Source organism: Pungitius pungitius, chromosome 2 (genome assembly GCF_949316345.1).
Source record: "Pungitius pungitius chromosome 2, fPunPun2.1, whole genome shotgun sequence".
NCBI lineage: Eukaryota > Metazoa > Chordata > Actinopteri > Perciformes > Gasterosteidae > Pungitius > Pungitius pungitius.
In genome coordinates this window covers 14895129-14918627 of record NC_084901.1, presented here as the reverse complement: position 1 = coordinate 14918627, position 23499 = coordinate 14895129, and the positions used below count along the sequence as shown (strand labels likewise).

The 23499-nt window shown below is 44.8% G+C and overlaps 2 protein-coding genes across 2 annotated transcripts; both read left to right on the top strand.

The window, feature by feature from the left end:
- The first annotated feature begins 2054 nt into the window (after positions 1 to 2054).
- On the top strand, positions 2055 to 16043 carry gpm6aa (glycoprotein M6Aa). The gene is made up of 7 exons (XM_037461075.2): positions 2055 to 2364; positions 11132 to 11324; positions 11539 to 11695; positions 12080 to 12233; positions 12754 to 12830; positions 13041 to 13106; positions 13996 to 16043. Exons 1-7 carry the CDS (start codon positions 2328 to 2330, stop codon positions 14146 to 14148), a joined length of 837 nt encoding a protein of 278 aa, XP_037316972.1. The 5' UTR covers positions 2055 to 2327; the 3' UTR covers positions 14149 to 16043.
- Positions 16044 to 16160: 117 nt separating this feature from the next.
- lrit3a (info leucine-rich repeat, immunoglobulin-like and transmembrane domains 3a) lies at positions 16161 to 22599 on the top strand. Its single transcript, XM_037461073.2, has 4 exons — positions 16161 to 17305; positions 18142 to 18608; positions 20010 to 20315; positions 20471 to 22599. The coding sequence occupies exons 1-4, from the start codon at positions 17190 to 17192 to the stop codon at positions 21496 to 21498; spliced, it is 1917 nt and encodes a 638-aa protein (XP_037316970.2). The 5' UTR covers positions 16161 to 17189; the 3' UTR covers positions 21499 to 22599.
- Positions 22600 to 23499: the final 900 nt, after the last annotated feature.

Sequence of the window (23499 nt, the reverse complement as noted above, 5' to 3'; positions counted from 1 at the left end):
ATTTTTAATTTAGTTATAATACATTAGTTACCAACATGCTGCCGGCCCCTGGAGACCAAAGCTAATTACAACTTAAAGAACATTCATCCGAACATTCAGCAGTATTCATTCGATGGGTATTTATTTCATTTCCTTCGCTGACGGACTTCATTTGATTACATTTAAAATGATTATATGAATTACACATATTAATCAAATACTAACAATCCAAATGAAAGACTGTATTATTACGGTTGGCTTGTGATTCCTTTGCCATATTTTTAAATTGATGACTGGCGTACAAAAAATAACCCAACACGCTTCAACCACTTGTTTTTAAACAGATGAGGAGAGGTTAAAGCAAGACAATAACCTTTACCTTCTAAAAAACTACCCCACTCTAACTGTTAGACTCACAATGGAGAGGGCAAAGGTGAAAGTAAAGTAAAAAAAGTATAAATGTCTAGTAGTCAACAGCATGAAGAGGAAAAAAGGAAAATCAAGTATTAACCTTGCAACTCGGACAACTTAAACTTTACTAACTATTTGCTTTACTAACTTGCTAATGTATGTAATGATGTCTCAAAATAAGTGGATCTCCCTCTATGTGAGTGATGCTTTCCTTTGTTTCCATGAGAGCGGCTGCACGTGCTTCTACTGCCAGTTATCAGCAGTCAGCACTAATGGAAGATTAGTTTGCTAAATCAAGTAAAAAGGTACGTAGTGGACAAGGGAGGTTTGACCATTGGGTGGGACAATATGCTACAACGGGAGGCTAAATTGAATTATTAATCCAACATGTTGCATTAAGCAATAAAAAATGTATGAAGCATTACATTTTAAAATCAATAAATCATTACATTAATTGTGAAAAATTAGCATAATTAGCATAAACTTTTCTTCCCGTGGAAGGCTGAGTAACCAAGCTGTTCCTTTAATCACTTAAAACAAAAGCTGCCACAGCTGAAGAAACATAACTGATGTCATTCTCTGAACTCCTGACTGACCTCTGACCCCTTGGTCTCCAGTTCTCTGCCACAGGGATCATTAAAGTTTCATCTGATCCACCTGTCCGATCGCCCGTCTGTCCACACCTTATGTCGCGTCATATTCTATTCAAACGGCACGTTTCCTCCCACAGCAGCTTAATGTACCTTAATGCTCTTTCAATTAGTCCTGTGCCCCGCCTCCCCCTCCCCCGGCTTCATTCCTCTCTCCACCCCCCCTGTGTCCATGCATGTGCAGTGTCGTGTGGCTCAAGCCGTGGTCGATATCAGTGTTACGCGTCGAGGAACAAAGTATCAAATCCTTGGTTTTGCATCTATTGAATGTAAAGATAGTTTGTGCATACTGCTGTAATGTGTAAGCTGCTGCACTGCTTCGTGCATACATAACATTACTTTCAACACGGTCAGTGTTAAAGTCCTATTGTTCCGTGCAGAGACATTTACATACATTTTACTGTCATTTTACGTGCCAAAATAGTTTTATTGGGCGGGAATAAGGAAACGAAGCAAATCATTGGCTGCCCAAAAAATCTCAACTGGAGTAGCCCCCACAGCCCCCACAATCCTCGTGTTTCAATCTTAAAACCAACAAAAAATGAGCAGCAGTGTGTCTGTCTGCGTCTACGTGAGCGGAATCCAATGACACTTCTTTGGTGATCGTATAATTGAATCTGTATGACTAATAAGATTAGGAGAATCCCATTTTGAAATCAGATGCCCCCCCCCCTGCAACTTAAGGAGCGGTTGAGTTAATGCAGTAGAGTATGGGCCGGGGGGGGCGAGGGGTTTAACCATTCTGCCTGAGAATAGGGGGGTGTTTAGGGTGGGCCGGGCAATTAGTGGTGACCCCCCCCCCCCGGCCCCCCATCTGAAACACGACACAGTCGGAGGGTCTTTGTCTTTATTCCCATGATGCGTTCATTGATTTCATTTGGCATTTTTCACACACCTGCCTCTTCAGCCTCACAATCCCCCCCCCCCCCCCCCCCCTCTCCCCTTGTCGCACATGCGCTTTCCTGCTTACCATAGAGACCAGCATCCAGCCCCCCTTCTGCCCCCCTCCTCCTCCTCCTCCTCCTCCACCAGGGACCAGGGAGGGTTCTCAGCACTTGCCACGGCAGCTCGCGATGGACATCACCACAAAGGCTCAGTGATCCCTCACATCGCACCGGGCGCCTCACAGAAAGCTCAACTGACACCTCGCGTTCTGCAGGGACACCCAGAGACATCGGAGGAGAGGGACGGACAGAAAGACAGTGCCTTGTGGACTACGTCTTTTAAAATAAAAATCGCATAAATAAGCTTGATCTGCACTTTCACCCTAAAGACAGAGTCATCACAATGGAAGAAGACCTGGATGAGGGGCAGACCCAGAAAGGTAACAAAGTTTTCCTTTGCATGTTTGGGGACGTTTCCCTTAAATGGACGTGAGTCTGCTGAGACAATTGTCCCAAATGTTGTCCCTTCCCTTTCTGAATAAAAGCGCAGCTGTTTGTGGGGATTCCTTTGTCCGTCGAGTGCCGGCCCTCCACTGAAGAGCGCGCGTCTCTGTGTGCTGTTCGGGCAGTCAGGGTGTGGGGGGGGGGGGGGGGGGGGTGTGGGGGCGGGGTGTGTGAACCGCTCCGCCGGGGGGACGACTGTCTTTGTTTGCCTCCACGAGCCTTTCGTGCTCGTCGCGACGGCTTGAGAGGGCAACACGAAGAAGAAGCCACCCGAGCTTCTACAGCCCTTAATCCGTCCGCTTTCAGGGTCCGTCCTTTGAGTCCCGGCACCCAGACTTGAAAGCGGTGCCCGGGGACATTCAGTGAGGATTTGATGCATGCAGCAAGACAAGGGGGCTTTCTTGCGTTCACACCAGAGGGGTGCAGGAAGGAATTGCTATTTTTACTTCAAACTCCCCCACCACATTTTCTCTGCATGAATGATTCATTGTATGGTCAGCAGCCTAAAAGGCAGGAGAGTGGGAGTGGTTGTATGTTCACACGTGGGCAGCAACATTTGGAATAAGAATGTTCGCTTTGACGTCAAAATAACAAAGGAGCCGAGCCGGAGCAGGAGGCTGTTTGTCACATTGTGTGAATAACACAGATTTAAACTCAGATTTACTTTGCAGGAGACAGGCACGGCTTCGCTCGTGTTTATCTCGCCTCCCGCCTCTCCTCCCTGCCTCTCGCAGACACACACATGAGCGGAAACAGTTGCCATGGCAGCGGCCGAGTGTAGTCATTATCCATCCTCCCTTCACCCACCGCTGCCGATGACATTTCAGTACCACAGGAATAGTTCACTTCGTCTGAGAGTGTGGGAGGAGGACAGACAGAAAGTGGTGATGCGTCAGACTGACAGGCGTTGAGTGACAGGCATCAAAGGGGGAGAAGGGTTGAGGGAGGAATCACAGGTGTCTACAACAGAGAGCAATGTTTGATAACACGTTGTCATGACCAGTTCGATTCTGTCCAAGTTTGATCAAAGGGCCTCAGAGAATGGCCCGCGAGTGCACCGCCAACATTTTTCCCCCTGCACTTCTTGGTCGCCATTACGAGGTGTGTACTCAGGCATTCCTATTCAGAGAGCGAAATGTGTCAGCCTCGGCCGCTAACTGCTAGATGCTCATCCAAGTGAAAGACGCAGCCATGCAAGCTGCGAGTGCATCTCCGTGCGTTCATCTGGGTCATAAAGAGTTACAGACACATATACAGTGACGGCTTTTTATCTGCATTTGGCTCACTGACAAAGCTTTTCTCGAGAACAGCCAAAAAACACTTTTAAAGATGCAGATTCAAAAGAGGAACCTCATTCCTTTTTTTTTGTTTTGCAGATGACGTAATTGTTTATCTGTAGCTTCGTGAACTGCAAAGGTTGCAATAGATGGTTTTCATTGTAAAAGTCGTGTTCGGGGTGAAATGCAGGTTGCGTTATGACATATAAAAGGAGAAAACAGCTGATGCTGTAAACACTCACACCACTCAACAAGACTGTGTTACCTCAGAAGCTGACAATCAATCCGGCCAAGCTGCTGGACAGAAGTTAGCAGGCACCTGGACGACATGCCGTCAGGAATCACCGCCCACAACTCACCACAAACAAATGAAAAGCATTTTCTTCCAACTTTTTCATTGGAATAAACATGTGCACTAGTGCTGAGATGATGCAAAGCACTAGAGCTGGTTGATCGGTAACCATGTGCCAAGTGGTCTTCTAAGTGGATTTTTACATCGATCTGAGGTTTCACTGGGTTTGGACGGTTGCTTTAGGTTTTCCCCCCATTTGCTGCGAATTGATCATGACATCATTTCAGGAGATCTACGGGTTCATAAAGTGTGACACAGTGTAAGATAGATATGTTAAGACAAGGAGGCGGGGCTCACTGGGCAGCTCCTTTCCTGCTTACCGGAGGACGTGAGATGATTGAGATGATCGTCCCGATGAAGCATGGCGAGCTCGCCACCCTGTGAGGCTTCGTGCCGCGTCGCTTTGATTTCATGCTTTTCGCTCAGTTAATATCTATCTATCTATCTATATCTATGTATGAAGAAGTCCCTGTGATGCTCGCCTAAAGCAAGCTGCAACACAATACACATGTCCGAGGTTCGGCAGGAACACGAATAGCATCCAAGTCAGTGAAGCTCATAGCAGAAGTTCCCTAAAACGCAAGCACAAGTATTTCTGTTCAACCATGACCATTTTAAAAGGTATTAACGTGGCGCAGCATCGTTTACCTCGGGTCTGCTCTGTGTTGACATTCACAGGGTTTGTTATTGTGCTTTATTGTTGGTGAAATGCGGTACATGTCACCCGAATAAGCTGCAAATAGGTTCTTCCTCCACAGAAAAAGGCGGAGGTGTCAATGAGTTCCCTCGCAGCACGCTAATGTCCTTCTGCCTTCCTCTTCTGAGGCCGCAAATCTCAGATTATGAGTCAGATGCACCAGGTGGGCGCTACTGCTCACTTCAGCTGCTGGCCAAATGTAGCAGAGCACGCTGTGTACCGCCGGCGCCCCGATCAGCGACGGGAAGCCGACCAACGCCACGCGGTGGCGGAACTGCCCCCCCCCCGAACCAGAGCTCCAAAGTACTGGAGTTTTGCAGAGAAGTTAAGCAAACCTGCAATAAATGGCTCCGTACTTTTACAGAATGAAGCCAAACAAGCCTCCCGGGAAGATGGCTCCCACTGGTGCGGTTAATCCTTGCTGCACGGAAAAACTGAGACAAGACACACCTGTTAGCGTTTCCCCAGCCAAGAACCGACTCTCTGCGAGGCACCGCTCGTCCTTCTGTTGGATCCGCTCGACCGGGCCAGCGACTTGGCGAGATCGTACACGACGACGATGACACTGGCGTGATTGTCGGTCTAACACACAAAGTTAGCAGAGCAGATACAATGCACACACACACACACACACACACACACTGCTGTGTTTCTTAAAGGTTTATCCGGTTTAACATGATGAACGTCACGTTTGTTTGGAGGCACTGTGGGTTCAAAAGAGGCTTCTAGGGTAGATAATCGATCCTCTATTTTTACTGAGTATGTGTTTTTTTGGTCTGGTCGCCTTGCTTCAAAGAGCTTCTAACCCTTACGAATGAAATTGGTACAGACTCCACTTGGGAGTCTGTGTCTCGTCCTGATTTCTTTCCGAGGCTAAAACCACTGCAGTAACAGCTCTGACCCTCAGGACGGTACCGGTGCTCATGCTCATGCTACAGGACATATCTCCCCCTCCCATTGCGACTCATTGTTCTGAAGCCGAAGCTGCCCGGCCCGGAAGAAGTCAAGGGAGTTCCACCAATTGTTCTGGTGAAAATGTATCTCATTGTTTTCGGGGGCGATAACTCCCTCGTGTAGATGTTTTATACAGAGAATAACAGGTGCTCGAAACCTTCAGTTTGAAACCATTCCGCAGGAGCCAAGTGGGAACATTTGATCATGTTAAAAAAATTGGGTTATTCAAAATGTAGTCCATTTGGAATCAATACGTAGAAGAACCGACTGGTGACACATTCGATGCTTTACAGAAGACAGGCGGTTATTATGATCTATTGTTCAGAAGCTGGTGCTTTAATCCCTGCACCCATTGGTGCTCGCTGCCTGACACGTTGCCGATCAAGACATTTAAGCAGATTTCACCCCCCCCCCCCCCTGAGTGCTTACAATGCCCCACAGTGACAGAGAAAGAACAACCGCGGTGTCTTCCCCTCAGTTTCTGACATTTATGAACTCCGCTCAGACAAAGAGCCTCCGCAGTCACGCAGTCTCCTTCAGACGCTTCCTTCCCTCGGCAAAGGAAGCAAAAGAGGGAATCAGAGGCTGAGCTTTTGGACCTGGCCTGTAACGTGCTTTCTGCCCTGGGGGGGTTATCTGTGTAATGTGTCCCACTCACTATTGTCCCACTGAATTTGTTGACATACAGTAAGTGGGTCATGGCTCCCAAGTACCCGGCCTATTCTCAGTTTTTGTGCTGCGGTTGACATGGCAACCATACTGGTTGATTAAACATGCGCAGAGTAGATGGGGGTAAGAGGGGGGGGGGGGGGGGGAGCTGAAAAAAAATCCTTGCTTCAAGGGAAAGGGGGGCTACGCATTAAAAATAGGAAAGCAACGAGACTTGTATTCACTGATTACTCTCAGCCTGACACAGACTCACCATCCCACCATCCCCCACTGAGGTCTCTCTCTCTCTCTCTCCAGGACCGGGCTCACTGCCACCCCACCCCCATACAGAATGTATATGTGGAAACAAGGAACTCATAACTGCTAGCTGAAAGCGCAAAAACTGAGTCTAATTAGACCTCTTGCAATGTATGCAAAGAAAACATGCTCCAGAAAAAAAAAATGAGAACAGCATTTTCTTTTCAGCCACCCCCTATATTTCATTTTGCTCATTTCCTCCACTCACAAAATATCTTGTTAATTTTCTTTGTGACCATAACTGCATAAAAGTAAAGCCTATTTGCTTCAAATAGAAAAGATTCATTTCAATTAAGGAATTACACATTATGGGCCAAATTTAATTTTTAACAAGTAATCATATGGAATTTATATTATATTCTGCTGTGGGACCAGCGCTTTTTATGATATGATATGATATCCTATTTATGTAAACATAGGTAGGCCAAAGAAGAAAGTATTACATATGTCTGCCACCAGCAGGTAAAGTGGTGAAGACGACTGTGAAAGTGAGGCTTAGTGAAACAGTTTCATTACAATCACAACAACAAGTGTAATCTCGACTTTTGTGTCACAAATACACAATTCAGAGATTTATCAGGCTTCCACCGCGTTTGAAGTTTAGAAGGATCTTTACTGCCGCTGATACAGTAAGTGAAATTAAAAATCTAGACATAAGGCGAATGGACTTTAAAAGTACTTTAATTTTAAACAAGACCAAACAAAACCGAAGTCATTAGAGGCTTAATGAGGGCAGCGAGTCCTTTGTTATCCAACACAAAGTGTCTCCAGGACATCAAGTCATGTTTTCTGAGGACGTCATTAATTTAAGGATAACCTCATCCATCGTGTGTCCACTGGGTCTCAGAGAGTGTGTGTGTGTGTGTGTCTTTTGCCTGTCGGATGTGGCAGCGACAGATGGACGAGCCGTCGGAGGTGGGAGGGGCCCCGGGAGGGGGTCGTCCTTTCCCATTGTATCAGCGAGAGGCCTTCTGTTGATTGGACCTCTGTGTTTGGGGTCACGTAGGCTTCGTTCTTTCTCTTTTTTGAACAGAGGGTTTCTTGGGGAGGGGGCGGGGGGTTAAATTATCTAAAACCGCAGCGCCTCTTAAAACCCTGTTTCTTTGTTCAAAATTCATTAGACTATTCCTCACGTTGCCAGATAAGTGTTATTCATTTGATTACCACTCTATGGGGAAAGTACCCTTCGTCTTTTCAACCCATTTGGGATCCAATACAGAACTAAATACTTTCAAATTGGAGTGATACTTGCAAATAATGACCTGTTTTTAAAGTTATGAACCTTCAACACTTTACCCTCCCCGGGAAAATAATAATTTGTCACACCAAAGTCACTCAGGCCAAACTACAAGCAGCACTACATCTGTGAGCGAGATCAGTTCAAATAACGGCCAGTCCTCATCAAGCGGCATATCGTTTATTTCCATCGCAGGTAACGTCGGTCTAAGCAGAAAGCATGAATAATGGATGCCAGAGGCTCGTGCTCTGCTGCACTGTGCCGCTTCTAAATTATGGATCAAGCATCCAGCAGCTCTCAGAGTCACCGGCGCTCCACCGCTTCCGTTTTTTCACCAGCTCCATCCGCAGTCGCTTGATATCAATGCAGAGTCACAGAAAATAAATATTAAACTGAATCTTCCACTGGAGACTTTGTCTCTTTTTCTTAAGGGCCGAGATGAACTCTTCGATGTTCACTTGTCATTTTTAATTAGCCCAAAAATGACTCCCGTCTTACCCTGTAACGTTATCTCCAACTTGTTCCATGGAAACATCTCCTCGACTTATTTAGCTGCAGCTGTTGAACTTGAAGTTTAATACAAACCAGACCGGCCTGGTTATCTGTGGTAAACTACATTTAAGACGAAGCACAGCAAGATGCTCCTGCTGGTTTAATCACTGTGCAGACACGTAAAAAATGCAGAGGTAATACAACTTGATTGAGGCCATGACATGAATCATTCATACAAAGTGCTCATCTCCCTTCATGTAAAGTCCACATGAAGGGAGATGAGCACCGGCGCCGAACATCTGCACCAAATATGCCTCATGCATGTCTCAAATGTGGATGAAAAGAAAGTGACATGAATGTATTTCAAATGCTCTGCCATTCATGCAAAGTTGTGGAAACTGTTCCCAACCCCAAAAAGACCATTTTTAGATTTAATGCAAAAAGCTTTTTGGACACATTTAGAAATGTTATTATGAACCTGAACAGTCTTGCTGAAATGAGGCCAATCTTAAGTATTATGTGGCCACTTGTTTGTGACAGCTTGGGTGTTTCCACTCACTTAAACAGGAACAGAGGGGGTGTGTGACTGTTCTCTCTCATCGTGTATCATCATTGCGTCACTGCCCGCTGCCTGAAATCAAAGGTAACTTGATATAATGAGCTTTTAGGGAAGGGGGATTGAATCCCTTTCTGCCTAAGACATGACAAGTTTCTGCAGTTTCTTCTCCCATTTCCAGTAGGCCTTTTGATAAGGAGGGATGAGGTAGATTCCATCCTAGTCGTTAGCAAAAGGACCAAAATGCAGCATCTCCAGCAGCAGAGAGAGAGAGAGAGAGAGAGAGAGAGCAGGGCCGGAGAGCTTGTTAAGTCACGTCTGCTCTGCCTGACTCACCAGCGTCTCTCGGACTCTTTAACGCCGTCCGAGGCCGAGAAACGTCGGTCGCCTCGTGCACGCCGCGCGGCCATATGATGCTTGTGACGCAGCGCTGTCTGTGGTGCTGAAGTGGCAGATGCTTTTGTTATTGCAACCATGGGACTCTTCTCTCCCGCCCTGTGCCTGATTCCTTTCCAGTGCAATACTGGTATGTTTTTAAATGTAGAATTAAAGTCAAAGATAGATGCTGCAAACCCCAAAATTACTGCCAAATGACAATTTAATCAAACTCTCATCAAAAGCAATGAATTCACAATCAAAACCACGCTCTCCATTGGACTTACGTTTGCCTCATTCCAGACGCAGCAGCAGGGTTACAGGCAGGTGGACAGACAGACATGAAGCAAAGTGTGAATTGGTGTGATTGCACCCGGAGTGGTTGTCAGATGGCACTGCCACTACCTGATAGTCTAAAAGGTGCCAGAGGTGTTTCCTGACACCCCCATTCCCCTGGGCCCATGGAGGCCGTGTGATGGAGAAACGCTGAGGTAGCAACCACGCAGAATGTTGTAAAACAGCAAACAACTGGCGGTACTGCAACCGCACCCCATTCCATTAAAAAGATGCATCTACAACAAGAAAGGACCACCGTACCACGCAAGTGCTTCCTATTGAAATCAGCCAGGAAAGTTCCACAAATAGAGACCAAAAACAACAAGAGAAGCATGTCAATGAGCATTGGTAGATCTCAACTATTTCCTCATTTCTATTTCTTAAAACTGTAGCTGATGTCATGAAGTATGAAGAAGGTTGTGGGAAAACATAAAATGCGAATTCAGCGAACCTCTCCTGGACAAAAGAGGTTATAAATAGAGCAGGCAGAACAGAGCTGCTACAGTCTAGCACTGGATTACATCACCAAGGAGATAAATAATCTCGGCGAGATTCTGAGCTGCACCAGGCGTCTGAGCGAAGAGCAGCTACTTGGTATTCCACTCAGGAGCCTGAGCAAATAACCCTCCTCCTCCTCCTTCTCTTCCTCAACTCCCAGCTTCTGACTGCGATCCAAACCCGCTTTGTAAGACAGGTGAAGACATCGAGAGATGCCCCATGATGGAGACGCTGCTAAAAACACCTCTGGCTGACCCATCCCTTAATATTTGATCATCTCGTCACGGAGTCTCCTAACAGATCGGAGCCATTTCTCTGATCGAGCGGAACGTCCCGCTGGTACAAACATGGAAGGACATTAGCGCATCCGCTATGCGAGTATTGATTCGTACTGCAGACGTTAATGCGTATTTAGAAGGCGGCTCTGCAAAGTGGCCCAGCTTTAAATGAAGCGATATGACTCTCGATGGGCGGGGGCTTCGTGGAAACTGTCTCCCTGTGGTTGATTCACTGCACTCAACTGCAAGCCCGTTTAAGTCTGGTTTTGGTCCGTGCTTCCACAGGGAATGAACTCCACTTCTCTTGTTGTTACTCTGAGAGATTGCGGACTCAGAACCTCGAAACACACACACACACACACACACACATAGACAAACACAAGCAGAGCGGGGAGCCTCATAAATCTAAGCAATTCATACAGACACACTGGCGTGCCCAAGTATTTCCACACTCAGCTTCTCTGTGAGCAATCTGCAAGACAGGAGATTGAAGTTGGGGCCCGAGCAGCGATTCGTCGCCTTAAGGGCCCCGCGGGGACAGGAAGTAACAAAGAATGGGGTCAAAGGTCAGAATCACTACGTGTAACTCAGGCAAAGTTTAGTGCTGAATAAAATGTCAGCATCTATGTATGAAGAGTTTCTGCTTCCTTTTTTTAAGGACCAGTGTATTTTTTTTTGTCATCAGGGTGCCTTGAATGCTGCATCAAATGCCTCGGCGGCATCCCGTACCCCTCGCTCATAGCCACCATCTTGCTGTATGCGGGCGTGGCTCTGTTCTGCGGCTGCGGACACGAGGCCCTCTCCGGCACCGTCACCATCCTCCAGAACTACTTTGAGGTGGTTCGGAGCCCCGTGGATTCACTGGACGTCTTCACCATGTGAGTAGAAAAAGGGTCCCCGTCGGATTCAAGGGTCACCTGGTTTTTGACATCTTTAATTCGGCAAACGCCACACCGACAAACCTCAAGCCTCAAGCCTCAAAACAACATGGCGTCCCACAGTCAAACCTCCAGGCAAAGACCTGTAACTCCCACAGAGTGTTACGTTGCGTTGTCATGGATGTTTTTCAGTGGTTCTCTATTCATTCTTCAGGATCGACATCATCAAGTACGTGATCTACGGGATCGCGTCGGCTTTCTTTGTCTACGGCATCCTGCTGATGGTGGAGGGCTTCTTCACCAGCGGCGCCATCAAGGACCTGTACGGAGACTTCAAGATCACCACCTGCGGACGCTGCGTCAGCGCTTGGGTACGGCTGACGTCCACGAGCATGTCGGCGGTGCAACTCATCATGTTGTGTTGTAAAATAAACAGCTAAGGGGCTTTAAAAATCACTTTGAAAACATCGATCAAGATAATTTCATCACACTGCCACAATAATTAAAAAAGAGGAAAGGACCATATCAGAGAGCCTAAAGCGATCCTAAAAAGATTATCTCTGGGATAAGGATTGCTTGGTGAATCTGAGGTTCCACAGGGAGGCAGAGGAAATGAGCCACGCTGTGGTATTCGTGGTCGTTGGGGTCGTTAGATGTGAATGTACTAATCCTGGGCCCCGCGGAAATATCCAACCTGGTGTGCCTCCAGGAGGCAGTGAAACCCGTTAATTGATGACATTGAATGTGTTCTGCAGTTCATCATGCTGACGTACATCTTCATGCTGGCTTGGCTCGGAGTGACGGCCTTCACCTCCCTCCCAGTCTTCATTTATTTCAACATCTGGAATATTTGCCAAAATGCCACCGTGCTGGAGGGGGCCACGCTCTGCCTGGACCCACGCCAGTATGGTAGGGAAGGCTATTCTGTCTTAAACCCCCCCCCCCACTACACACACACACTCCTACTGTGCAGATCTCAATCTCATCATGTTGCAGTGTGGAAATTGCGGCTATTTTCTTCTTCATCTAGCAGACTGCGTTTTAATGAGGCCACTTTTCAGAGTAAACACTGTAAGTGGCCTCATTTGGAAGTGATACACCTTTTTGCATTGGAAATATGTTGTATGAGTGAGTCTTGCTCCTGTCCTGAACAATAACAATAACATTATGTACAGCTGGGATAAAGGTGCACCATATCAGTCGCTTACGCGGCTGGCTCATTGCTTTTAATTACCGCCACATCTTACAGACCATTAGCCATTAATACCGCCTCCGTGTCAGCAACCCCAGCCCTGCCAGGGTCACAATGGAAGCCTGTGTTTTGACTTAATGTCCATCAAGTCTCTATTATAACGGTCTAATTCTACACAAAGCTCTTTGTCTGCATTTTGTAGCAAATTACATTAACGGTTTCATGTTTCAACTTCAGGTATTGTGGCAATTAATGAGGCGAAAACAGTGTGTGCTGGATCAGAGAAGTTCTACAAGATGTGTGAGTCCAATGAGGTGAGTAATCAGGCAAATTTAAGACTGTCGATTACACACATTCAGAATAACGCCATTGAAATAATAAAAAAGTGATGGTTAATTACTAATTAATTATTTTATCTAAAAACTACGTTCATGTAGTATTTAAATATTGAAGCTGTCTATTGTCCCGTGGGATTTGGCGAGTGCATGAAGAGTAACGTGTGCCGTGGTGTGTTTCTGCCACAGCTGGACATGACCTTCCACCTGTTCATCTGCGCCCTCGCCGGAGCAGGAGCTGCGGTCATTGCAATGGTGAGGCATCAATGAGACTGGCACCTGTCACTCTACGGTCGAAAAAATCAACCAGAAAACAGTCACGTGAATCTTTCTGTGGTATTTCTGAAAAACCCTCGATGTCAGTCATTTGTGCGCCGGGTGGCGTTTTGTTGTTGGTGGTTTTTCGTGAGCGTCCCGTGTGCGATCGGTCGGAGAGAGATGGGCTGAGGAAGGGAGAGAAGGCATTTTGGTGCAGTGAAAAAGACAGGGTTCGTCCTGCCTCCCTCCCTCGGAGGCACCAGGCATGCCGTTGTCATGGAAACAGTGTGAAGAAAGGCTCCGAGATTGTTGCAAACATCCCTCAGTAATTTGCGGAGCCATTTTCTTAAAAACAAAAAGTGTTTTCATTTGGGGATGATTTTGTAATTTAGGGCAGGAATCTTTTTTGTAAATATCTATTTTTAGAGCTGGTAAGTGTGGAAAAAACATCCACACAGACGGATCCCAATAACGAGCCAACCCCAAAGCAGCCTCAAAGCCGCAGAAAAATAAACATGTTCTTCAAGATTCAGTCTTCAAATCTCAGTGGGCTAATTGGTCTTTCTGCTCGGCAGCTGTGAAACAGTCAGTGCTTGTGATACAACCTCGGTCATTAAAACACAATGCATTCATTATATTCTCAGCTGCTATGGTAACGCAAGGCCAAGACAGGATCTAGTATTATGCTGCCACCTGCTGGGTCATTGGACAGCTGCTTGATTTAAAGGGCCAGTACACTCAAACGAGCTTTACTTTTTCATTTCAAATATAAAGTAGTTGTAGTAAAAAGACAATAAGTGAATAATAATATCTACATGAGGAAGTTTAAACACAAAGAAGTTTGGATTATTATTATCGTCACACGATCAAACCCTTCGTCCCACAGATCCACTACCTGATGGTGCTGTCCGCCAATTGGGCCTACGTGAAGGACGCCTGCCGAATGCAGAAGTACGAGGACATCAAGTCAAAGGAGGAGCAGGAGCTTCACGACATCCACTCCACCCGCTCCAAGGAGCGCCTCAACGCCTACACATAGAGCCCAGCGGGAGGCCTGGCCCCGCCACTCCGGCCTCTCTCCCTCTCTCTCTTCTTCTGTCTCTCTATCTGTCTCTCTCTGCCATCCCCTCCCGAGGGGGGGCGGATGGCGCCTAGGGCCCTCGCCACCGCTGATGTCACTGGTGCGTCATATGACAATGTGATCTGGGGGGGGGGGGGGGGGTGGGGGACGTCACACAAACCTCCTCAGTCACAAACAGCATTTCAGATGAAAAAAAAGCCCCTTTACCTCTCATGGATGGTGTTATGATTATCATTATGGCAGTTTTATTGATCTTGTTTAGTGCTGATAGTAGATCTATTGTAGTTTGTAGAATCAGAAGTAGCAGTAGTATTTCACTTTCTTTCTTTTTTTTTATAATTTACGTATAGTACGTTTTATTTTTCTTATTGTTTTTTATTTGATGCTAGGTGTCATTTTCCTCTCATACATAATATATTTTTGCTGATTTTTGAGGGGGACAACAGGGGCTTTAAAGGGTTTTCAAGCACATTTATCGTGTCGTGTGTCTGGAGATTTCATGTTCAAAAACTATGTATTGTATGTGAACGAGTGGTTAGTTTTGAAAATTATTTAAAATTTCACAACGCGGCCACGAGGCATCGTATACCTTCCTATACCATTATTCCCAGGGATTAAAACTGCTTTCACATGAAAGTCTTTAAATTCGCTTTTCTATTTAAAGTTATACAACGGCAAGACAACACAGTAATAAATACAAAATCAGAGTAAAACAAATAATTGCTGGATGTGCCAAACCTGTTAAACAGGAAACAATGACTCTGATCAGACATCAAAGATGCAATTGGTCAATTAAAGCTAGATCATCTGGTGTCATATGATAATCTTGCCTATTTATTGTATTGTAGGACTGTGAATGATTCCATGGTCTTTGAATCACGAGCCACAAAAAGCACACGCAAGCCCCCTTTTTTAATTTCTTAAAAATGGAACTTTATCAACAACAAAACTCTTGTTTTTCCAGAACTCTGCACTGTATATATGAAAGCATACCTATATGTTAAGCACCGACATTTAAGGACAGAATAAGAAGAGGTCACTGTGGGTCCGTCCGCTCTGCATCCAAATCCCAAAACCGTAAAGAACCCCTTACCGCCGTCGGTGTGACGGCCCTCCTTGGTCAATCCTCACATGTGTGCGTCACGCTCATTTTGTCCATGACAGTAACCGCGTTGCTTACACACGTTGCGGCGCCACGCCGCCCCAGAAGGCGGCCCGCCGGTTCATCGCCTGGCAAACCCAGTTTTTGTCGGTGTTCCTAAAAAGCTAGTTTCATGCACTTATTTGACCATTTCTGTGCTCTCTCTAGATGTGTATTGGTGCATTGGTGTTCAACTCAAAGTTGGATAACTGTACTGTTAGTAAGGACTGTGAATTTAGATGTTTTTTGTGGCATGGACATGCATTAATATAGTCTTATTGACTCAAAAGTTGCTTTATTTCACCTTCTTCATTTTCACACTTTTGACTGTCTTGCTGGATCGACCCTTTGTTTATATGTGCAGTAATAAACCTCCCACGCTTACCGCGTTATGCTACTGATATTAGAGACTGTAGTCTTTGAGTTGTGTCTATTTAGTTTGTGATGAGCTCTCAACCATGTCATAAAAACCGATGCTTGTACCAACATTGCTTACTCTGTAATCTGAAAAAATGCTTTCAGCTTTTTCCTCGTATTAGTCTTTTGTACTTTCACTACGAATGCTTAGTAGCAGGCTTTAAATTGAATATGTTTTGTACATTCATGTGCCAACAGCTTGAAGTGGCTTATTTGACCTGTATGATCAAATTTGCTTGCATTAATAAAATTCACTTGTGTACTTGTTAATAAATACTTTTTAGTGTCTTCAGTCCATTTTGTTTCGGGTAGTTTTTTTCAAATATTCTCCTGCAGGATTAAATTGTTGAGTGACTATTTAAGGAAAAACAGTAAATGACGTCAACTGGAGATACTCTCAGTACAACCTTCTATCACCAGGGGTCTCCCTTTGGGCTGAGTCCTTCAAAATAAAGAGTCCGCAATTTCACAAGGGCATGAGTAAGATAATAACACACTCTGAGGGACTTTTTTAAATGAAAATGATTTGAAAACCGCCAAGACAGAGGTTTATCTAAAAATGGAGGAAGTTGGAGCACAAACTTCGAATTGTGAGAAACATGCTGACACAGTTGCAATGCTTTCATTTACATTTTTAAACATACATGAGGTAGACAATACTCTTAAAAGACCTAAAGTCACATTCAAGCCAACCCAAGCTCTCTGCGCTTATGTTAAAAACACCTGTGCACAAAATGATGAAAGCGATCCAACTCATCAGACGGGTCGGGTCCGGCCCCTCTATCCCTGGTGCACCTAGTCCGGTAATAAATCCCATCCAGATTACAGTTTGCACCCTAGTGCCAGACAGAACACACTCACATACCTGACATAAGGCCTCCAGCTGCATAATACATTTAGATTTTTAGAAAAGTCTAGAGAGTCAGAGCCAGAAAAACACCTTGAATCTACAGTACTGGGAGTACTAAGCCAAGCTGTACATAGTGTGCGATTGAAAGTCTTCCGATAGGTCTTACAATGGATGGGACATATTAATGGGAAGAGAAATTTGCGAGTTCTATTTAAATAAGTAACGGTGATGGTGGGAACTGAATGGATTACGTGAGGCACGGCTGATCACCGATGGGAAACCTCTCTGGAATTAGCCGATTAGCGACATGACCAGAGGAGCGGTCCCGCCAAGTGTCCCTACTTGCCCAAGAAATCCTGCACTAATCCACCACCCTCCCCCACCCTAGAGCAGGCAATCCGACGGGAGACATGTCCTGTAATTAGATCCACAGCCTGTTGCATCCTATGGACTCTGAAAGCCCTTTTCATTGTTCTCCGTTGGTTTGTTTTTTTGGGGGGAATAATTCTCCCTCAGGTTCTCCATGAATCCGGATATCTTTTTTCGTGATCTTTTCTCATTGTGAGAACAGTTGGTGCGTTCGCTGACACCATGCGTCCACTTCTCTACGTGCATGTATTCGCATGCTGCCTCGGTATAGCTCGTCCCTTCTGTCCATCCCAGTGCACCTGTGTCTTCCATGGACGCACCGATGGAACAGGAACCAGGTAAATTATGCTTTGATTTTTCTTTCATTCAAACACTTGCAATTTGTCAAATTTAAAATGCAAAATAAATGTCATGCAATTCTCTGTGTAAGTTTTCAAGACCTTTTCTATGCCGTTACTTCGATAACCTAAAGCCTTCCATGCATTAAATGTGCACAACATGAAGAACCAGCCGGACTCTGGCCGCAACGGAAAGTAAAGATGAAGCACGTAGTTGTATTACTAGCTGGAACCTTTTCGGCCATCATGTTTCCATCAGTTCATATTCATCTTTTTCATTCATTTTTTACAAATTTGGATAAGCAACCAAAATAAAAATACACAAAAAATACAGATCAGTATCTAAAGAAGTGCAGTGTGAAGATAAAGGTGTGTAGATATAAGCATTTAAACGCAGTAATATGCATGTAGGACGTAAAGATATATATGGTTCTTGGCATGGTGCCAATCCATTCATCCCTGAAGAAGAGCCGCCTGCATAATCCGTCAGATTAATGCAGAACCTTTTCCACAATGCATTCATCTGCTGCCGTTACAGAGAACGAGGTCAGTCCTTAATACTCAATCTAACATAAAGGGGAGGAAACATCAAATAGCAGCACGCCATCCCTCCTACAGCAGGTTTGGTTTCTTTGAGGGAATTTCCACTAATTTCCACTAATGAAATAGACAACAATGAGTTTGATTCAACAGTTGCAAAACAGGGAACGGTTGACTCTACCGAGGATGACGTTAGAAAAATGATGTTTCAATTACCCTCAGTTAAACAATTGTCCAAATGGCCATAGGATATGTTCAAACCATTTATCCCGTAAGCCTTTTTTTATTATTTTCAGATCAGTGCTCTGCAATGATCCAGACATGTCTGACGTCCCTGTCAACGTCCCTGTGGATACAGTCAAACTCCGCATTGAGAAAACCATGGTGCGGCGAATCCCAACGGAAGCTTTTTACTACCTGGTGGACCTCCGGTACCTGTGGATTACTTACAACTCCATCAGCTCGGTGGACTCTGCAAGTTTCTACAACCTCAAAGTGCTCCACGAGCTGAGGCTGGATGGGAATATGATCTCCGTCTTCCCTTGGGAGTCGCTGAAAGAGATGCCCAGGCTGAAAACCCTGGATCTACACAACAACAGAATCACAAATGTTCCCAACGAGGCAATACCTTACCTCCTCAACATCACCTACTTGGATCTTTCCAGCAACAAATTGACCACCCTGCCCTCGGATCTCATGGATATCTGGCCGCCCTTCAACGGAGCACCGATGTCTCATAATGTCTCCCAGAAAATTGTGTTAGGTAAGGGTACAAAGGTTGGATCCAGATTAGCTAAGTAACTCATTCAGAGGAAGCACTTGGTTTGTTTGTAATTCCCTGAGGAACTTCCTTCCATCATGGGTTCATCCATCCAGCCGGGCTCAAACCCGTCCTGGCAGGAAGCGACACAACATAATCAAATCAGCTTATTCTAAGCATTGTATTCATTGTCCTGATCAACTGATGAATATTTATCACACGGCCTCCTGGCAAAACAAGTTGGGGTAATTAGGGGGTCATTAGTAACTAGTAGAGCCAGTTCCCCACATTGCATTGGGTTCGCCCAGCGCTATCAGCTGATCCTGGGAGAACTTTTCAAACACACACAGATTGATTTCCAGGGGATTTCCCTGGAGAACCGTTCAAGGACTGCGCCCTATTGGAAGCTTCTCTCCCTCAGAGGAGATGTGTGATCAAATGTTTATCAAAAGTTATTATTCTCCCACCGTGATTTGCCTTTTTTGTATTCAGAACAAAAGCAAGTGTCATAGTTCCCACTATCAAGGGTCAAGTGTCAGAATTTTCATTACTTCTGTAAATTCACACTATTTGCAGGATAACTTGTAGGTGCAAGACACTGGCTGAAATAGCTTTCTTATAGTCTAGCCTAATGCTAACATTATAAACGTATTGTGGAGTAAAAACAAAAAGATCTATAGCAATTTGTATAGCATTTAAATCCACATCAGTATATTACTATTATCAAAATATTTTTGTGTTAATTGCATGTCAGCGAGTCATTTCATGGTTTGTTTGTTTACTGTGTGTGTTTTGCATGCACTGCATGGTGAGAGGGACATCGTTAACAGGCTTAATAAGGAAGCTAGCTCATCTGGGCTGAAGGAACCGGCTGTGTGGTCTGGTGGACGTGAAGGAGAAATGGGATTAGGCCATACGGACAAAGAGTGTGCATGCACAAAGAGACAGCTGCTTCAGCATTTAGAATTATAAAATTGGTATTTTCCATTTGCCACCAACTGGAGGAAGACGAGCCAGCTAAGGTGCTTTGCTACTGTTAAGACAAACTAATCCTGTTAAAGAGCTTTAATATTAACCATTGCATGAGCTTACCTATTGTGTGCAGCAGTTGTTAAGAGCTATTTGTGGAGGAGTGCATATATAGGTAGGATTACCTGCCCGCAACATGCAACCAAATAGTACTCTGTAGTTCATTGGTATGCAGTTCGGATTCATTCACTTCACAGCACCAAAACCATTGCAGCTGTTGCCGGAATGTCAATAAGACATATTGCAACCCAATTCACTGCCATCTGCGTCCTCTAATCTTTCAATCATGATCAACAAAAGGCCCATTATTCAGATGCTGTTTGACACTGCACTGATATGAAACAGCAATTTGATCTGTATTCGTCTCATCTTCAGGCCTCCAGGATAACCCCTGGTTCTGTGACTGCAAAATCTCCAAGCTGATTGAGCTTTCCAAAATGTCGGGCACACCTGTGGTTTTGATGGACCAGTTCATGGCCTGCACTGGACCGGAGAATCTTGCCGGCGTACTTTTTCAGCGTGCTGAACTTGACAACTGTGTGAAGCCATCAGTCATGACTTCGGCTACCAAGATCACGTCTCCTTTAGGCAGCAATGTCCTCTTGCGCTGTGATGCCACTGGGTTTCCAACGCCAACTCTTTATTGGCAAAAATCTGATGGTTCTCTGGTCAACAACACAGGTACAATATGCAGGCTTATTAAAGTACAAGCATGTGAGAAACCAAACACTGCTCTTTTCAGATCTATTTTCTATTGTTACCTGTAATAAAAATACATAGCAGGTTGTTGTCATTTGTTTCTTGTTTACTTTTGTGTTTTTTTTTCCCACCGACAGTCCAGGAATCACCTGAAGAGGGCGTCAGATGGTCCATCATGAGCTTGCATGGAATATTACACAAAGACGCCGGAAACTACAGTTGCAAAGCAAAGAATGTTGCTGGAAACGCAGAAGCCGCCATTTCAATCTCGGTCGCGGGTGCCCTCAGCTCCACCATCCTTCCACCGGGGCCCACCGTCCAACCAGAATCGACCAGCCAAGGGCCGACGTTCACCCCCTCAACAGACACCCCCAACTCGCTGGCCGCCACTTCAACAGTTCTCCCAAGAACGTTGACAGCCGTGGTCACCAAGAAGCCCAAAACCACAGCCAGCACCAGTTTACGGAAAGGCTCGTTGAAACAAGCAAGGGGCCAGCAGGGAGCCGGTGAGCGAAAGCTCGCAGCAGACGAAAAGAGCAAGAAAGGCGATGCAACAAAGTCCGTCAAAGACCTTAAGATTGTGGAGGAAACCGTTGACACTGCGGTGTTGCTGTGGAGAGCGGATGGGTTACCGAATGATGCCCCGCTGACGGTGGTGTACTCTCCCTATGATGAGGACGACAGCAAAAGGACGTTAGAGACCAATGCTGGCAGTGGAAAAGAGCTCCTTGAGGGACTTTCATCGGGGATACGGTACTCGGTTTGCCTCGTCGCAAAGGTCAGTGCTGCTGGAAAAGATCCCTGCGTTGACTTCTACACGTTGGACAATGTAGAGGAGGGCGGGCAGAGCCGGCTTTTCAATATCATTAGCGGCATTGCTTGTGCTTTGGTTTTGTCTCTCATTGCGCTGTTGCTCTATAAGATTATCCACCTGTACTGCAAGGGAAGCGGCACAGCTCTGGACGAAGAGGAGCTTGAAAAAGACAGCTATGTCAAGTTTGAGACCATTTCAATGAAGGAAAGGACGTTGAACTCTCATCCAACTGAGTTTTGGGCGAGAAGAGCAACTACTGAATCAGAGCGAATGCTCCTGTGCTCCAGGTCAAGTATTGACTCTCAGATGACCTATAAGAGTGACAGTTCCCGCTGTGAGTATCTCTGCTGACGCCAGGAATCCATGGCCACTGGCACACCATGCTAGTAAGTCGTTTTAATACATATGCTTTATATGCCTTTAACGACACCCTAAAGGACCCCAATGGGACGCAGTTGGGGTAAAGTCAGCACAAACCGTCGACTACAAGGCACTCGTCAAGGCACTGTGCAAAAAGTGATATAATATTGTGTGTCGGCTACAACTTTTCCTTTTGAAAATGCTCCAAACACAACTTCAAAAAGCCCTGAAAGACATCTGAAAACATCCTCTGCAAATTCGAACCTGCTTAATCGGCCAATCACAGCCTGAAATGAAGATTTCACCCCATGACGTGAGGCCTGTACTAAAGCCTCTCTGGTTGTTCTGCTTCAGTCTATCAAAGTAAAACCTTCAGCAAATACTGTTCACACATTGTGCTATGACTTAGATAAGTGTATCTCCATGTTGTATAGGAACGGAGACCTGTAAATTATTTCTTTTATTTTTCTGTGTGCCATCTTCATTTAATATTTTTTTCTTAACCAGTGACATATACTGATATTACACATCACAACACTCTCCTGGCAAGAAGAGTAAATAAGAAAATTAAAAGTAGTTCCAGAGAAATAACCATTTTGTTCAGTTTTTAGCCCCAAAACAACCTCATCGTTTATGAAATCATTTATACATCTTTAAACAAATCTATTAGTTTCCCACAGTGGGGCTGCGAAGGAATAATTTTCTGTATTGAACAGCACTATTGATCTGTAATCAATATAAAATTAGGTCAGTCTAAAAGACATTCCCTTATTAATTACGGAGCCTTATATTCGATTAGGACACAATACAGAACTGCATCCGTGCAACAGTCTGTCCCCCAGCTGTGTGTGGCCTTTCATGCTGTACTCTATGCCAAAGTTTAAGTGTCAGATAGGAATATCACATTATCTATTTCCCCTCACATTTACAACAATAATGTTACTTTAGGAAATCAAGCTGATTGTTGCCTTAATGGACAAAAAGGATATTCTGTGTGTTTTATAGAATATGTGTTTCGTGTGATGAACATGGCCAGTTTATATGACTTTATGTACACATTTGTCTATAAATGAAGTTGTGGATTTGTTTTGAATAAAGTGAAGAAAAAGTGTTAAATTCCTTGTGTGTTGTGGTATCTGTGTATACAGGTGCACTCTCACTTAAAATAGAGCCTTTTTTTAAAACACATTTTGGTAATTAAAATTTGAATGAAAATGTAAAAATCCACGCCACCAGAAACATCCCGCCTCTCTTGCAACATAGAATTCTAGATCTTTGTTATTTTGCATTTTGCATTTCTCTGATAATCTTTTACAGTTTTACTTCAACAACAACAAGTGTCGTCTCACTATCCTCATCCTAAAATAGGTTTAAGTGGACTGCACAATTTATGACCATGTAAATGATGCTGTTGCTCGGGATAAGAAACACTAAAACAAGGAACAAAAGAGGGCCTGAAAAGTCATAATTCTGTAAAAGTAAAAGAAATCACAGATCAATTATGACTCAAACACAATACTTTATACCTTAATCTTCACACGTCTCAGTTATGAATCAGAGAACCCATGTACATCCTGACAATCAAGATACTGTTTCCATGGATACGCCTCTGCCACCAGCTATATGAGTCTGTAGTCCAAAGTAAGCTCCAACAAGAGCTGTGTTGTTGTCGTGGCAACAACCAGGCTGTTTGGCAAACAGACTGAATGGACGGCAGACAAGGGCTGTTAATGAAAGATAACCAATGAATGAAAAGACAGACAGACGGAGAGACAGATTAATAGGTAACTAGATAGCGAACTCGGTCGGTAGGTGCATCTGTAAATAATTAGATAGGTAGGGACACATATGTAAGTAATTAGGTATGTAGTTAGATATCAAGGTGTGTAGGTAGATACATATATGAATGGATAGATGGATAGGAAGATGGATTGCATGGATAGGTAGAGAGTTCCCAGAGGCACAAGGGCTATGAGGACAGAGAAAGTTGCT